The sequence below is a fragment of the Ornithodoros turicata genome, chromosome 2 (assembly GCF_037126465.1).
Source record: "Ornithodoros turicata isolate Travis chromosome 2, ASM3712646v1, whole genome shotgun sequence".
NCBI classification, from domain to species: Eukaryota; Metazoa; Arthropoda; class Arachnida; order Ixodida; family Argasidae; genus Ornithodoros; species Ornithodoros turicata.
Window position 1 is genome coordinate 85,011,405 of NC_088202.1, and position 14,836 is coordinate 85,026,240.

At 44.5% G+C, this 14,836-nt stretch overlaps 1 protein-coding gene across 2 annotated transcripts in view; it reads left to right on the forward strand.

The window, feature by feature from the left end:
- Positions 1-11,809, forward strand: part of LOC135385643 (homeobox protein engrailed-1-B-like) — a 59,536-nt gene extending 47,727 nt beyond the window's left edge. For both annotated transcript variants that reach the window (XM_064615090.1, XM_064615091.1), the window contains one exon: positions 8,437-11,809. In XM_064615090.1, coding sequence (XP_064471160.1) covers positions 8,437-8,765 — 329 coding nt within the window. In that variant the 3' untranslated portion in view covers positions 8,766-11,809. The remainder of the gene's footprint in view (positions 1-8,436) is intronic.
- Positions 11,810-14,836: the final 3,027 nt, after the last annotated feature.

Consider the following 14,836-nt stretch of genomic DNA (forward strand, 5'->3'; position numbering starts at 1 on the left):
GCCACACGTTGTACAGCAAATGTACGTGCTTCGTATAGATATAGTTTTTAGTTGCACCCGATTCATATTTATGTCGTACATGCGCGCAGACTACTACAAAATAGTGTACGCAAACAAGGACACTGTGAATAATGATCTACGCGTATATCACATTCGAGTTTATGTTTGCTATACGTGAACAGAGGAGAAATCAGGTTTAACTCGAATTGGCGTGAAACTGATTCGGGGGGTAATCATCAGATGGAATCGGGTGTAACCCGAAATAGTCAGACGAATGTTGGTACGGCGCCGTACCAACACATAACTAGGAGATGAACTTACTTGAGTATTACATATCAATTGACGATTCTACAACAACGAAAACTACATGTTGTTTTGGGAGGTTTTGCACTTTTCGTTACTTTTCATTTTTCTTTAGTTTTTAGGCGCATTTCCGGTATTTCACTTCACAGAGTTGCATTTTTAACTATGGGACCACAGGTGGATTGGATTGGAAAACAAATTAATATGAAGAAGAATCAGAGGGAAATCATCCAATAATTAGCTCGTGGATGAGGATCGTCGGATGTCGTGTTATCATCAATATTGAAATCGTACACATTAGATCGTACTTCGTATAGTATATCTTTTCAGGTTAGAGATATTCGAGTACTCCCGTCGTGAGGACATCTGTCACTGATCTATATATGAAATGCGGTGCCAATGACGCTCAATTGACGGGATTGTGCTGGCAGCATTTACTTCCACGGCTTATACAAAGTTCCAAATGTATCTTCCTCGTCACTTCGTCCATCACCCATCTCTTGTCCCACCTCTAGTCCTCCCTACGGTTGTCCCCTCTCCCCATTCTGTAACCAAATATCGGGTGTCTCAGCATGAAATGGAAGTGCAAGTGCAATGCTATTGTGTTCACACAATAGAATTGTGTGAACTCGGCAACTGCGGGGTCACTGGGCTTCGACTGCGTGGTATGTAATATGTGTTACGTATACAACATCCGAGCCTGTCATCAACGCCAGGGTATTGTGAAAGTAGAGCAATGAAAGCGATTGAATTCCATTGCTATACTGGCATTCCGCACACGAAGTAGTACCTTATCTGATCCTACATTGTCCCATAGATACGAGAAAAAGATACTCAAAAGACGCGCATATACACGTCTGCAGTATAAACGGAAGCAACCACGAAGAGTTTCCATAGAGTACACTCGGCGGACAATGGTTCTCAAGAGTCACTTTTATCTGAACCGTACGCGTACCGTTTACATATCCCCCCTCCCCCCCCATACACACACGCATGCGATTTTTGCCTCATTTAATTCCACGTTCACTTGCAATTTTCACACGCAAATATAGCGGCGAAAGGCCGCCCGACCTATACCCCGAATGGCCTGACGTCACTTGCATCATTTGCTCATTCCAAACCAGTCCACCAATGGAGAAAACGATCAGCCGCTTCTGACGTCACATGTACTTTCTACGTTATGCCGACAGCTGACGCTTTGCAACATTCGCCTTCTTTTTTTGTCGTGTTCTTTTGTGTGTGTGTTAATATCTCTGTTAATTCGAAACAGTGTTCACACTCCCCTGAGATGAGAAATCCTACGTAAATCCCTGGCAGGTCTCTCTTGACACCAATCTTGTGTTCTGCTCATTCGGCTAAACGCAATGACCGTTTCTGCATATTCGTGACATGGTGGACGTTATTTTTTTCTTCTTCTTCTCCTCCTTCTTTTTTTGTTTGTTTTGGTAAAGCGCGAATTTTATAACCCCTGAGTCATCTCGCAGCAGTGCATTGGCTGACCTCTCTCAACAATTAAAAAACAACAACAACAACAACAGCACATACAACTTGTTTAGTGCTTTTTTAGACCATTCCACACATTCTCATCTTTCGTCGGTGTCGCTTGGTGCGATGCGAAAACGAAAAATGGCCGAAGTATGTAACCGTAAATCGGAGAGCATCTTTGACGGCTTTAGGATCGATGTCGAATGTTCTTCAGGTAGCGGATCAATCTCGTTTCGAGTGATGCAGCTTCGCAATTCAAGTGTGCAATTCAAAATTATCGGTGCGTCGAGACGACTTCTGGTGTAGTGCAGTCTTAAAACAGAACTTCACCACATAGCACGGTGAAGGACAACCATTGTACAGAATGATACCGTTATCACTCTTGCTTTGTGGAAAGCGCGAGGTGTATGCCTTTTTTGGCGGGGCAATTAACATAACTGTATAACTGTTACAAAGAGGCGTACGCCTACCGTCTTTAACCTGTCAAGGGGTAGAACGATGTCGTTCGGGATGATGGACATTTGATTTCCCGCCTAACTTTTTGGCGGTGGTAACGCTCCGAACACAGAACTTCACCACCGTCATCGCTCCTCATGTGCACTCTGAAAACAGAACTGAACCGCATAACGATTGTGGTGGTAGGACTCGCCGTTGTCGGCCCCACAGAGGTGGGCAACGTCACGACTAACGCCCTCGGACTATATGCGTCCTGGACCGACTTCTAAGGGAACAGTGCCGACATATGTCTGAAAGCGTCTGACACTCCACGTAACACCCTCCTATGACATCGTTCTCTCACCCGATTTCTTGAAAATGGGACGCGTACGCCAACGCGTGACAATTATGCAAATATTTAATTCTCACAAAAAGGCGTACACCTCGCGCTTTCTACTAATTAAGGGTGATAGCAGTATCGTTGTGTTCAACGGTTGGCGTCCAGTGCGTTATGTGGTGAAGCATGCTTTAAGAGTGTAAGGTGAGAGCAGGGCGTACGCCCTTATGTGACCATTATCGTGCACTCTAAACAGAACCTCACCACATAACAGGCCGAAGGTCAGCCATTGCATACAGTTATCACTGCAGGCTTGTGGAAAACGCAGGGCGTGTTGCTATTTGTGACAATAAACTCAACTTAATAGGTGTCGCAAATGGCGACACCCCTCACGTTTTCAACAAATCACAGGAGAAAACGATTTCGCCCGGTATGATAGTTGGCTATAGCCAACTATCCGTGTTATGCGGTGAAGCTCTGTTGAAGAGCGTACTTTTACCGGTTATCTTAGCTTGTCATAAAACTTTTCTGTGTAAGTGTAAAGTGTTACTAAATGGTGTACGCTAGCGAATTTTACCAGACCACGTATAAGACAACCATATCACTCGGAACGGTAGTTGGTCACTTGGTGGAGGCCTTGCTTCTTTTTTTTTTTTTTTTCGTGTTCATCGTTTTCTAGCTTGAACGATATGACACGTAGCGAAAGTAAAGAAAGGAAGGAAAATATGACTAATATCTGACATTCCCGAAGTGTAAACTACCAGTGAGAGCCCATCCACCACATATGCCGATTCAAAAAGCAATGTCAGGCGCTCCTAATCTCCCTCTCGCAAACAACATCCGCTTCCTTGAATCCTTGTCTACACGATTGGCACGGCCAACGATCCTTCAGTCAAACGTCGATCCAGGCCAGCAACGGCAGTGACATCCCGTTCACAGTGAACTTATTGCCTGTCTCCCACGAAAGCAAGTCTCGCTGCTCTTTTGATGGACTGCCTTTGCATCGCAGTGGCAAAGAATTACACCGCCTTCTCTCCTTTTTTTCCCCTCAACACTTTGTTGTTGTGTCATCCTGGGCGGTTCTTCGACTGGTTCTACCCTTCCCCATTGGCCGCAGCGTCCTTTCCAGAAAGGGCGGAGCTCCTTAGAAAAATATACTCCCACTTTTTGTTTAACTCCCCTCCTGACTAATGCTCCGCCCAGTACTGGTGTTGATAGCGTTCGCTGTTTGCAACAGCTTTCACTGAGAGGTTGATGGGTCACAACAAAAGAAAGTGACACTCCGATTAGCCCCTTGTTGACATTTAGTGGTTTTTCGCAGGTTTTAAAGATTGCCTGCGCAGCTTGTCGTCTTCCGTGTATTAGCTAATTTCACGCAGAGTCCTTGTTGTGTACCGAGCGCCTGCTGGCACGACGTGAACGCTGTCAAGTAGTTTGCCACCAGGGTGGTAGTATTGCTTATTATGGCGACGAGAATGCCATCTCATTGTCACCAGCAGCTTGAAAGAGGCCGATAAGCAACAAAGTGCGGCGTGGTTGTGTGCTATTAGAAGTGGAAGGGCTCAGTAAATAATTTATCCGGAACCGCAAGCTTAGGGGGTGCAAAAAAATAGGGGGTGCAGTTACATTGTAACAGTGGTACACAGGCCAAAAAGTCAGGGGCTTGCGAAACATCTGGGAAGGGATAAGGAACATAGGGAAGGGCGTCTGGATAAGTCACCGGAAGAGCTCATTGAAACATATAGTATATTCGCCGAGTTTCTCCCACGGCTGCGTATATGCGTTTTTTGCGTACAGGCTGCTCGACTTGCGCCTACAGAGAATCGCCCTTTGCGGTAAAGAAGTAATTAAACCTCCGCGTATTCAACGCGTTTTTCTCACTGTTTCGATTATTTATCTCGAATCGATACAACATTCTGAAGCTCAAATAATTTGTCTTTAATTTACGTGACAGAGAGGTGTCATTCGTCTGCAACCGCATGCTTTGGTTGGTAATGCCGATACATTGATAATTTGCGTTGAGTGCATGTGCCTCCTCATTACGAATCAGCTCCCTCAGCTCAGCTTTGAGCTTTCAGCTGAGTCTCAGCTTTCTCCCTCGCTAGCATGTAATAATTGTAACATTATCTTCTTCTTAACATAACGTAGCTGGTCAATTTGGTCTAATGAGCTTCCATGCCATATGTGCCGGCCTGCCTTCGTTGTGGTCCAACACATTTTCGGCTGGCTGGGTCTTTTATTTTTTTGCGCATGCAGGCCGTTAATCATGCACATTGAATAAGTGCCCTGTACACTCTTAAAAATGAACTTCACCTCATAGCACGCTCCTAGCCATTCATTATCTCGAATGATATCGTTATCTGCCCTGATTTGTTGAAAACGGGGGCGTACGCAATTTCTGTGACACTTATGCTGTTCATAATTGTCACAGAAAAGGCGTACTCCCCGTGCGGTAGTACGCCTTCTATTGGCACGGCCAACGGTAGGCTAGGAGCGTGCCTAGGAGAGGAGCGTGCAATGCGGTAGAAGTTTCTTTTAAGAGTACGTATACGCACTCTTAAAAGAAACTTCTACCGCATCGAGCTATCGTCTTGAATGACATCCTCCTCTCCCCTATAGTGATTAGTTGAGAACGTGAGGCGTACCGTAACTTTTTGTGACACTTGAACTATTATGTTTACTATCACAAAAAGGCGTACGCCCACATTGCAGCAGATGTGCGTAGTGATTTTCCTCGTGTACTTTAATCCGTCACTATATTCACCCCATGAACTGATCTTTCATCAATCCCAATAAGCCTCTAATAGGCGTCTCGTCCAACCATTACCACCTCTTAATATCCCCGCTTTCCGTAATCTCCATCGTGCGAACGCGACAGGTCCCTCTGCGCACCCACACGTCCCCAGCGAGAAGACTGATAACCCTGGTGACATCGCCGTTACATCAATTGATTCAATCCGGGCGTGGGGCAGCGGTTCCCACGTTGTGCCATAAAATCATCCAATGATTCCCTAAAAACATCTATGGGAGATAGCGAGGTCTGTGCTCAACGACAGGATCCTGAGTGTCTCCGGCGGAGGTGTCCCCCCGCCCCCTCCCTGTGACCCCCCGCGGTGGTGCCACCCGCAGAACCGCACCCATAAACACCGGTCTGGAGGGAAAATAGTGGGTGCTTGGACCCCCGTGAGCCCCTTTGGGAGCTAATTGTGGCTCGTAAATATCGTGTCGGGGGAAGATTTGCCTCACCGATGATTGCCCGTTTGCCACAAGGGACAGTTCCTGGAGGTGGCCGCCTGTTTCGCTGGAAGACGACGGACCTGTGGTGTTCTCACGGTGCGGTGGACCGATTCGCTTCACGGTTTTGTGCGAGACAGTCTTCCCTTAGGGGGGTGACTGCGTTGTGGTCTTGTAAAAGTGGGCTCTTCCAGAGAGATACAATGGAAGAGACAAACACTATGGTTGAAAGTCAAGTTAGAAGTCAGAATGTCGGTGCGTTTATTGCGGCTTTTAGTGAGACACTCAGGGAGTTCTCGGCACCTGATCTTGGGAGGAGATTTTAGGAACGGGCGCTGAGAGACGTCATGTTGGGCTGTATATGTGCAGATTCTCGTGGGAGATTTTTCTTCCTTCTTCTTTTACTATTTTAGTTTTGGATTGGATTGGATTGGAAAAGAAAGAAAAATATGGAGAGGTTAGTCCCGACCCAGTCAGAACTGGCTACTCCAAAACGCGTTTGTTGGTAAACAAAAAGAAGACAAAAAGAAAGAAAAAGGTCAGCTACGAAAAATAGGACAAACAAACAAACAACCAAGCAGGATAAAGCATAAAGGAAGACGGGGGAAAGGAAAGGGGGAGACGTTCGACGCCGAGAAACACTCACTGCACAATGTCAGATATAGTGCGAACACAATGTCACCGAAGTTTTCACAGTGTGCCCAGCAAGTCCGAAGCGGTAAGAAAGTCCACAAGAGCGCGCATTTGCTATTTGTAGTAACTGTGCGTCAAACGCATGAAATGTTACAAATATTATACATATATGTGTATTTAGCGAGAAAGTACACGCAGCCGTTTAATCGATCTATATGCGCATACGGCCATAACATACTATGGACTTGTGTATATAGGGCCTTATGACATTGTATGAATCGAAAGGGACTTTGTTTTCTATACCTTTTATTACTGTACAAGTACAATTGCTCCGAGAGAAGCAAAGTATTGGATTGCATTGAACTGGATTGATTGGAAGAACATGAAAAGCATTCGTCAGTCTTTCCTTGCCAGCTGCCATCATTTGATTTCGCAAGTGAACAACATATTCTGCCATCTGCGCTTCCAAAATTTGACATTGACAGCTTTTCATTTATCAAGACACGATTTATTTCCTTCGCATTCTAACTAATTTGGCTTATGTTGGCGACAACGTGGGAGGAACGCGGGCTGGATGGATATATTCTTGTACACATGCTCTTGTCATTGCTCTGCTTCTCTGCTCTTGAACTAAACATGATTTCGATACGAACTGATACACTCTAAGAAAAAAGGGTGTGAAAACGTGGTAACTTCTATAGTTACCACCTATAGGTGAACATAGCGTCTGACAAAGGGTGTACAATGGTGGCAAAAGCAATTATCACATATCGGAATAGCTACAAAAAGTACGCCCCTCTCGCTCACCGAATCAGAAGCGGTAACCCTATCATTCGTAGGTAGCAGGTAGAACTTTGCAATCTTTTAGGCACAACATGTGCGACAACTATTACCCCCTAAAAGGTGTAACTACTCCGCCCTTTTTTTCTGAGAGTGTAGCGTCTTAAATGCAGTGGTCACTCGGTGGTATACGCTATTCACTTTCGATAATGACGTTGACATATGCTATTAACGAGATTATTATAGTCATAGATAGTCATATTATAGTCCCAGAAAACGTGTCATTGAATTATAATAAAAAAAACTACGCCACCTAGAATCATGCGGTTAACGGCATTTGTTCTTGTTAGGTTTTTGTCACCTCCTGATGCCAATGTCATTTATCGTAAGTTTAATTATGTAAATATTTGGGAACTGAACTCGGAAATTTGCCAAGTAAAGGTCACTTTTCTACTCCACCAATATGAAGAGCGTGCCGAATTCACTTAGATTCATGATAATTTACAGTGATATTCACGAGCTATCCCATCGGAAAAAATAGCCGAACATCATTCTTTTCGGGGCACCGGACCATAACGCGCGATGACTTTTTGAGCGCAGTCGCTCACAGTCCGACGAAAGGAGGTTCCAAAGCCAGCCCACAGAGTGATAGTATAAGTAACAGTTCCTAAAATTGGGAGAGGGAAAGCATTATCCCAGGGAAAGTTGGACGTGATAAGCCATGCATGTGTTATCTCTTTCTGCGATGCCGGGGTGGGCTGGGTTTCCAACCTCCTTTCGTCGGTCTGACAAAGATTGCGCTGAAAAATTCATCGTGCGCCATCCTGTGGGAGCTCCGTAGAACATGATGTTCGACTATTTTTTTCGATGGCATACCTCCTAAATATTCCTGTCAATTATCATTAATTTGAGTAAATTAGACACGCTCTTCATATTGGTGGGGCAAAAAAGTGACCTTTACTTGGCAAATTTCCGACTTCAGCTCGCAAAAATTTACATAATTAAACTTAGGTTACACGACATCGACATCAGGAGGTGGCAAAAGTCCAGTAAGAACAAATGCCGTTGACAGCATGACTCTAGGTGGTGTAATAATTCAATGACACGTTTTCTGGGACACCCTGTATATAAGTCTATAGCGAGTGCGAAGAGTATTATGTGGTGAGTTCTTTTTTTTTTTTTTTTTTTGTGGGTGTTAGGCTGACGAAAATTTCATTTTGTCTTTGCAGGTCCAAGATCACGGCGCATGAAAAAGAAAGAGAAGAAGCCCGACGAAAAGCGACCACGAACGGCGTTCACGGCGGACCAGCTGGCGCGACTGAAACAAGAGTTCCAAGAGAATCGCTACCTGACTGAGAAACGAAGACAGGACCTCGCGAGGGAGCTCAAGCTCAACGAGTCTCAGATCAAGATATGGTTCCAAAACAAGCGGGCCAAGATCAAGAAAGCGAGCGGACAACGCAATCCTCTGGCGCTTCAACTCATGGCACAGGGGCTCTACAACCACGCCACGACTGGAAACCAGACTGGGGACGACGACGACACATCATCCTCGTGACATTCGTAGGAAGAAGGACGATATTCTAATTGTACGTAAAAATCGTCGAGAGACGTCGCAAAGTGTAAATATGCAGTGCAACAAAACCGCGGAACTGTATTTACGGTGCGCCCTCGCAAAGAACGCCTTTCAAAGACTCCTCTCTCAGGTGAGGCTGTGTTCCAGGAAGGAGGAGGGATATGACATTTAACGCGCACGAGAAACCATGTAGTACAGCTTGTGCGTCAAATAACCTTACTTTAATAAATATGAACTCTTTACAGAATACACTGCGCAGATTTTAAATGTATATGTACACTCTTAAAAATGAACTTCACCACATAGCACTCTCCTAGCCAACCATCATCCCGAATGACAACGTTCTCGCCCCTGATTTGTTGAAAACGGGAGGAGGAGCCTATTTTGTGCCGTGCATAATGGGCACAAAATAGCCTCCTCCTGCCGTTTTCAGCAAATCAGGGGCGAGAACGTTGTCTTTCGGGATGATGGTTGGCTAGGAGCGTGCAATGTGGTGAAGTTCATTTCTAAGAGTGTAGTCGGACCTTCACCAAACAACACCCTGCTATATGCGTTATCCCAAATGTTTTCTCCTCTGATTTGTGGAAAACGTTAGGCGTACGCCATTTTGTGACACTTTGCACACTCAAAAAATAGAGCTTCACCGCATAGCACGCTCCTAGCCAACTATCATCCCTAATGGCAACGTTCTTTCCCTTGATTTGATGAAAACGGGGGGCGCACGCCATTTTTGTGACATTATGAATCGCACAATACCACAAAAATATCGTACGCCCCCCGTTTTCAGCAAATCAGGGGAAGAACGATGTCACTCGGGATGATGGTTGACTAGGAGCGTGCTATGTGGTGAAATTCATTGTTAAGAGTGCAGTTAAGTTTATTGTAATAATAATAAAAAAATAACACATCCACCAAAAAGAACCGAAGAACAATACAAAAATGAGGCGTAGAACCTGCGCTTTCTACATATCCCGAGTGTAAACAAACATCGTTCTGTGCAGTGGTTCGCCTTTTTTTCAGAATGTTGTGTGGTGAAAGCCAACCATGCGCAAAATGGTACCTATACCGCTATCACTCCTGATTTGTGGAAAGCACTGGGCGTACGCCTTTTTGTGACAATTAACATGACTGCATAAGTGTCACAGAAGGGCGTACGCTATCCGTCTTCAATATATCAGAGTAGAGAACGATATTACTCGGGATCGCTGTTGCATATAATAGCGTGTTTCTGTGGTGAAGCTTTGTATAAAGAGAGGCAGGATAATCAGACGCAAGTGATGCAGTGTGACAAAAATCCAAACATAACCACTACAGGACAAATGTTGAATTACGGACATGTGCCTGATGTACAGTAACAGCTCTTCTTGGAATCTTTCCTAATATCGCGTGCTCTGTAATTGATTAGAATTCATCTCCGTAACTTCCGTAAAACGTATAGTTTGTGAACTGACAAAACATGTCTGCGAATAGACGCAGGCCATGATATCATCGTATCCCTCCTTTTTCTAATATGCGAAACTGCAAGCCTGAAGTGAGTTCTATAGATGGGCCTTCGCAGTCACACAAACGGGTCAACAAAAAACTTGTTCCTTCTGAAGTGCAGCCTAAAATGTGTATCATAGTCAGTTGTACAGAACGTTCTTTGTGTGTTGTGTATATAAGTTATTATTCCTTGGCCCCGGAGGCACGGGAGCATGTCGGACAACCAAAAAGACACAGCTTTCTACATCTTTCGCCTTTTCTTTCGGTTCCTCTGTGTGCTTCATTTTAGTCAGTATTGTGGTCGCGCAGATGAAGAGAATGCATGTTTCGTCTGCCACGGTTGACAAAACGCGTGTGTGATAGATCCTTTAAGACAAAACCGCATAAGTGCCTGATAAAACGAGTTGACGGGGCGATGTCCGGTTTATAAACCTCCTCGAAGTGTCTATTTCCAAACGTTGTAACGCTTTCCTGTGACCACGTCGAATTGCTATTCAAAGAAATCAAACATGTGCGACGTAAGAAAATCTGTGAGCGGCAGCTGCAAGTGCGCGATGTTCACGTAGCAGTCATTTTCGAAGGATATACTTCGATAGCGGCTGAAAATTGTTGTCAGAACACATTCACTCACAAGACCGTCTAGAATTTTGAGTGTGAAACGGGACGAGGCATTGTGCATGCATGTGGCAGGCCGTAAATCCTCAACGACTAGAACAGCACGAATAGAGCATAGTTATGGACAGATCTTGCACTGCTTAGGTCATTACTCGGCATATTGCACGATAGAAAAAGATACAAACGATGAATTTAAAAAAAAAATAATTTACTTATGAACGCGTAAAAAAGAAAAATACGAGTGAAACGGAGCAAAATTAAGCGTTTTGGAGAAACAGACCGCTCTGTATTGTTTCAATGCACAGGTATTGACATGGGTGTTGCAAACACAAGAAATTGTAAGCTAAGAGGTCTGTGGATGATCATAGTGATATAAGACGTCGAAAACCTTAAAAAAGAGATTATTATGACATGTCAAGAGGGAGAGAGGGGCTAGAAAAGAAAGAATTTGAGAATCGTATGCCACGAATCATATCCACATGTGTGTCATGCCATTGTTCGATTCTTTGTGTTATCTTGGAAAGAGGATATTTTCTGTGCACCTATAATATTATTTCATGGTTCAATCTGTGACCGTACGCACACAAGTGTATACGTATTTGATCCATCACTTCGTGGTGTGCACATGTTTATAGAGGAGTCTCCCACAACTTAGAACTATACCAAAAAAAGTGTGTGCTTTATGCTTTTCTCGTATGAATGTTCGCCCACCTCCTGTTGCAAGAAAACAGGGCAAACGGGGAGAAATGATAGCCATTTTGATCAGTGGACGAGAACAGATGCGCTTGTGCAAAACGATTCACCATTGTGATGTCAGCATAATTTCACAAGATGGCACACATAGCACACAGTTGGAACGAGGAAATATGTCTTATGATGTTTCACGTCATGTCTTCAAATAAAATATATTGCAATATGAAATCCCACCACATATTCGTTGGCTTCCTTCATTTTGTGCACGTTTGCGCGTGAGCACATGTATATAGTATTCTGTATAGCTGGACTCAAGCACTCACAGATACATGTTGTGCACTTCATTGCGGCGTCATCAGTACATCTCTTGGTTGCCCGATCGCTATTCGCGTTACGCTGTATATAGTATGTGTATACAAGTGGAATACATAATACATGATGTGTATCTTTTGCACCTGTACGCACTTCCAGAGAGCTACTCCTATTGCAGTATATGCAGGGCCCTTTTTTTATATCCTTTACAGATTTTTTTATATATAAAACGCTATGAGAGCAGTATAGATGTCGTTTTTGCAGTTGAGTTATACGGCAAGGCGGACATCCTCTGGAAATTCGCTTGATTTATTATGGTTCCCGTGGAATCTAATTTTGGCAACATGTGTCCTAACGCTTTTAACCTATTTGCTCTATAGCATTTAAACCCCCTTCTCTATACACAGGCACGTACTCAACAGATACAGACATCAGAACGTTCCTTTTATTCCCAGAACAACCAACCACATAGTTACATAGAAGAATAGTTGCATTGGAAGTAACTATTCTGCGGCTGGGACACACAAACCGACAAACACAACACTAGCCGCAAGGTGCCTATACATGATATATGGAAGTACTCGAAATACGGCAGTTCTGTCGCTGCCTAGCTTTTTCAACGACTGTCTTTCAACTTACATATGTGTGTCTTTTGTTGTCATTACTGCAGAGCGGCCGCTGTGAAAAACTACAAAAACTCAAAAGTCAACGCCACGAGGGTCAATGTTTCATGAAAGTCTGTTCTGCTAATTGGGCCTTTTCAGTAGCATCCTCTGGGATTACGTGAACGTTAACAGAATTTTATCGGTATAAATACGGATATGAATTCTAGTATCCAAGTTCTACATTATAAATAAGACCTTAGCTAGACGAATAATTGTCGCGTGTTCACCTATCCCTGGCACGGATGTCAAACCACGACCGACGTATAATGCCACTCCATAAGTCGGAGTGCTAATATAATGTAATATTGAAATTAATAAAACTAGCGAAACTGGTATGTGCACTGTGCATGCTGCCCGAATATATGCAGTGATGAATCTGGGTGCAAGGTGATGTGTGGGTACGAACTGCTCTATATAAATATTATATATGCTGGGCACCATCACAGTAACAAATACATGTAGTGACGATGAATAAGAATGAGGAAATTGTACCACATCTACAACTGCGAAAGTGATAATCCATGATTCTGTCTGGCACACAATATTTTTATTGGTTGCAGAATGGCTGAAACGGGCATGAATTTCCTGCTCGTGGCAAAGCCGTCAGAACAACGGTGACGAAACCTCTAGTTTTGGTCGGTACAATTCCGTTTCAGAGGTTCGATGCCGTCATGTTGCGTCAACTTTTAAATTTCTTTTCAGTTCCTTTTCCAGAGTGAAACTGTATGTCCTGTTTGTGAATGGTTGGAGAATCGGTATGGTGCGAGGACGGCGACACCGAAACAATGTTTACTCGCCGTACACTTAGCATTTTTTTAAAATAAACAAAACAGAAAATGTGTGCATTCATGGTGAACAAGTTATTACTACGTTCTCTGTTACGCATACGAGTAATAATGACCAATCAATCAACCCATCAATCGGTAATCTTTTTCCGGGGAGACGCCTGTGCGGGAAACTTTTGTGTTCCTGAATTTAGCGTGCTTGTGGACCTCGTCTGGCAACATTCCGTCATTGTTTCCAAACGTTGAAGAAATAAAGAGAAAAGAAAGTGCGCCTGTGCTTTCCAACGTGCATGTTGAGGTATAACGAAGCAGTAAAATTTACCGTACTTAGCAGCGCAGTTCTTTGCGAAACCTCTTTGTGGGGGGTGGTGCAATGCTGGGCGGAAGAGCGGTCTGCCTGACTGGAGGAACATTACTCCGGGGAGAGGGAGGGGAAGGGTAAAAGGCGGTCTCGTGGTACGCGCTTTTCAGCTAACCATGAAGGTCTCGTAACACCGTTCAGCACATCACGGGTCAGAAGCGTATACGATTTCGGCATTGCGAACTATGGCAGCGTAAGCAGAAGTGACGTTGACGTATGTGACGATGACGAGATGCTTCGTTACAACACAAATGCCACTTACAAAACGCGTTATTATTTCGAGGGTGAACTGATCGATGTAGACCGTAGAGAGACCTATAAGCTTTAGTGACCAAGGAGGCATTTTGTTAGACTCGAACTGGAGGTCGTATACCAGACAGATGCCTGCCAGAAAAGAAACCACCCAGCACCATCAACACTTTCTGTCGTATCGTCTTCCTTTCCGGAACGCGTGTGGTACGAATGATGGACGAAGCAGAAAACACATCCATAGCGTGGCTGTTCAAGTCTTAATTTAGCGACCACTAGAGCGCACACTTAGTTCCATCTTCTGTGTGGCTCAGAGCCACGTCTTGTTGGCATGGGAGCCACAGGATGTGCAGCGACATCGGATATCGCGACAGTGTCGCGTGTGTGTGTGTATAGCCTACTCTGAGAGGGCTCATTAGCAGTTTACAGCTCGCGCCTGGGAAGAGACCACACAACACGGCAAGGCGACACTGCCAGACGTCCTTAAGGGCACATCAATCATAATGTATGGCCTGGAAGTTGAAATGCAGCTTGGAATGGCAGTCGAACATTTTCACTTTATGGCCTTTTGGCAGCGTATGCCGGAATAGCGCTCGTGTAAGCGTGGGATTCTCTGCTCAATTACATGGGAGTCACGTACTGCTAGGAAGTACTACAGCGTGGAATGTTATGGTCACAGGCCTTGAGTATAGGTTCAGGCAACCGGTGCAAACGAGTATGTCAGCGTGCTGGTCATGTATAATACGTGAGTGATAATGGTCTGCATAGATTGGAACGCAGCGCCTAAGAGCCAACGACATCGAACTGAGACGCCTTCCCTATGCTGGTCGGAACAAGCCGGCATGAATGCTTCGTGTCGTCGTGCTCGCGGTATATCTGCGCTATATTTAG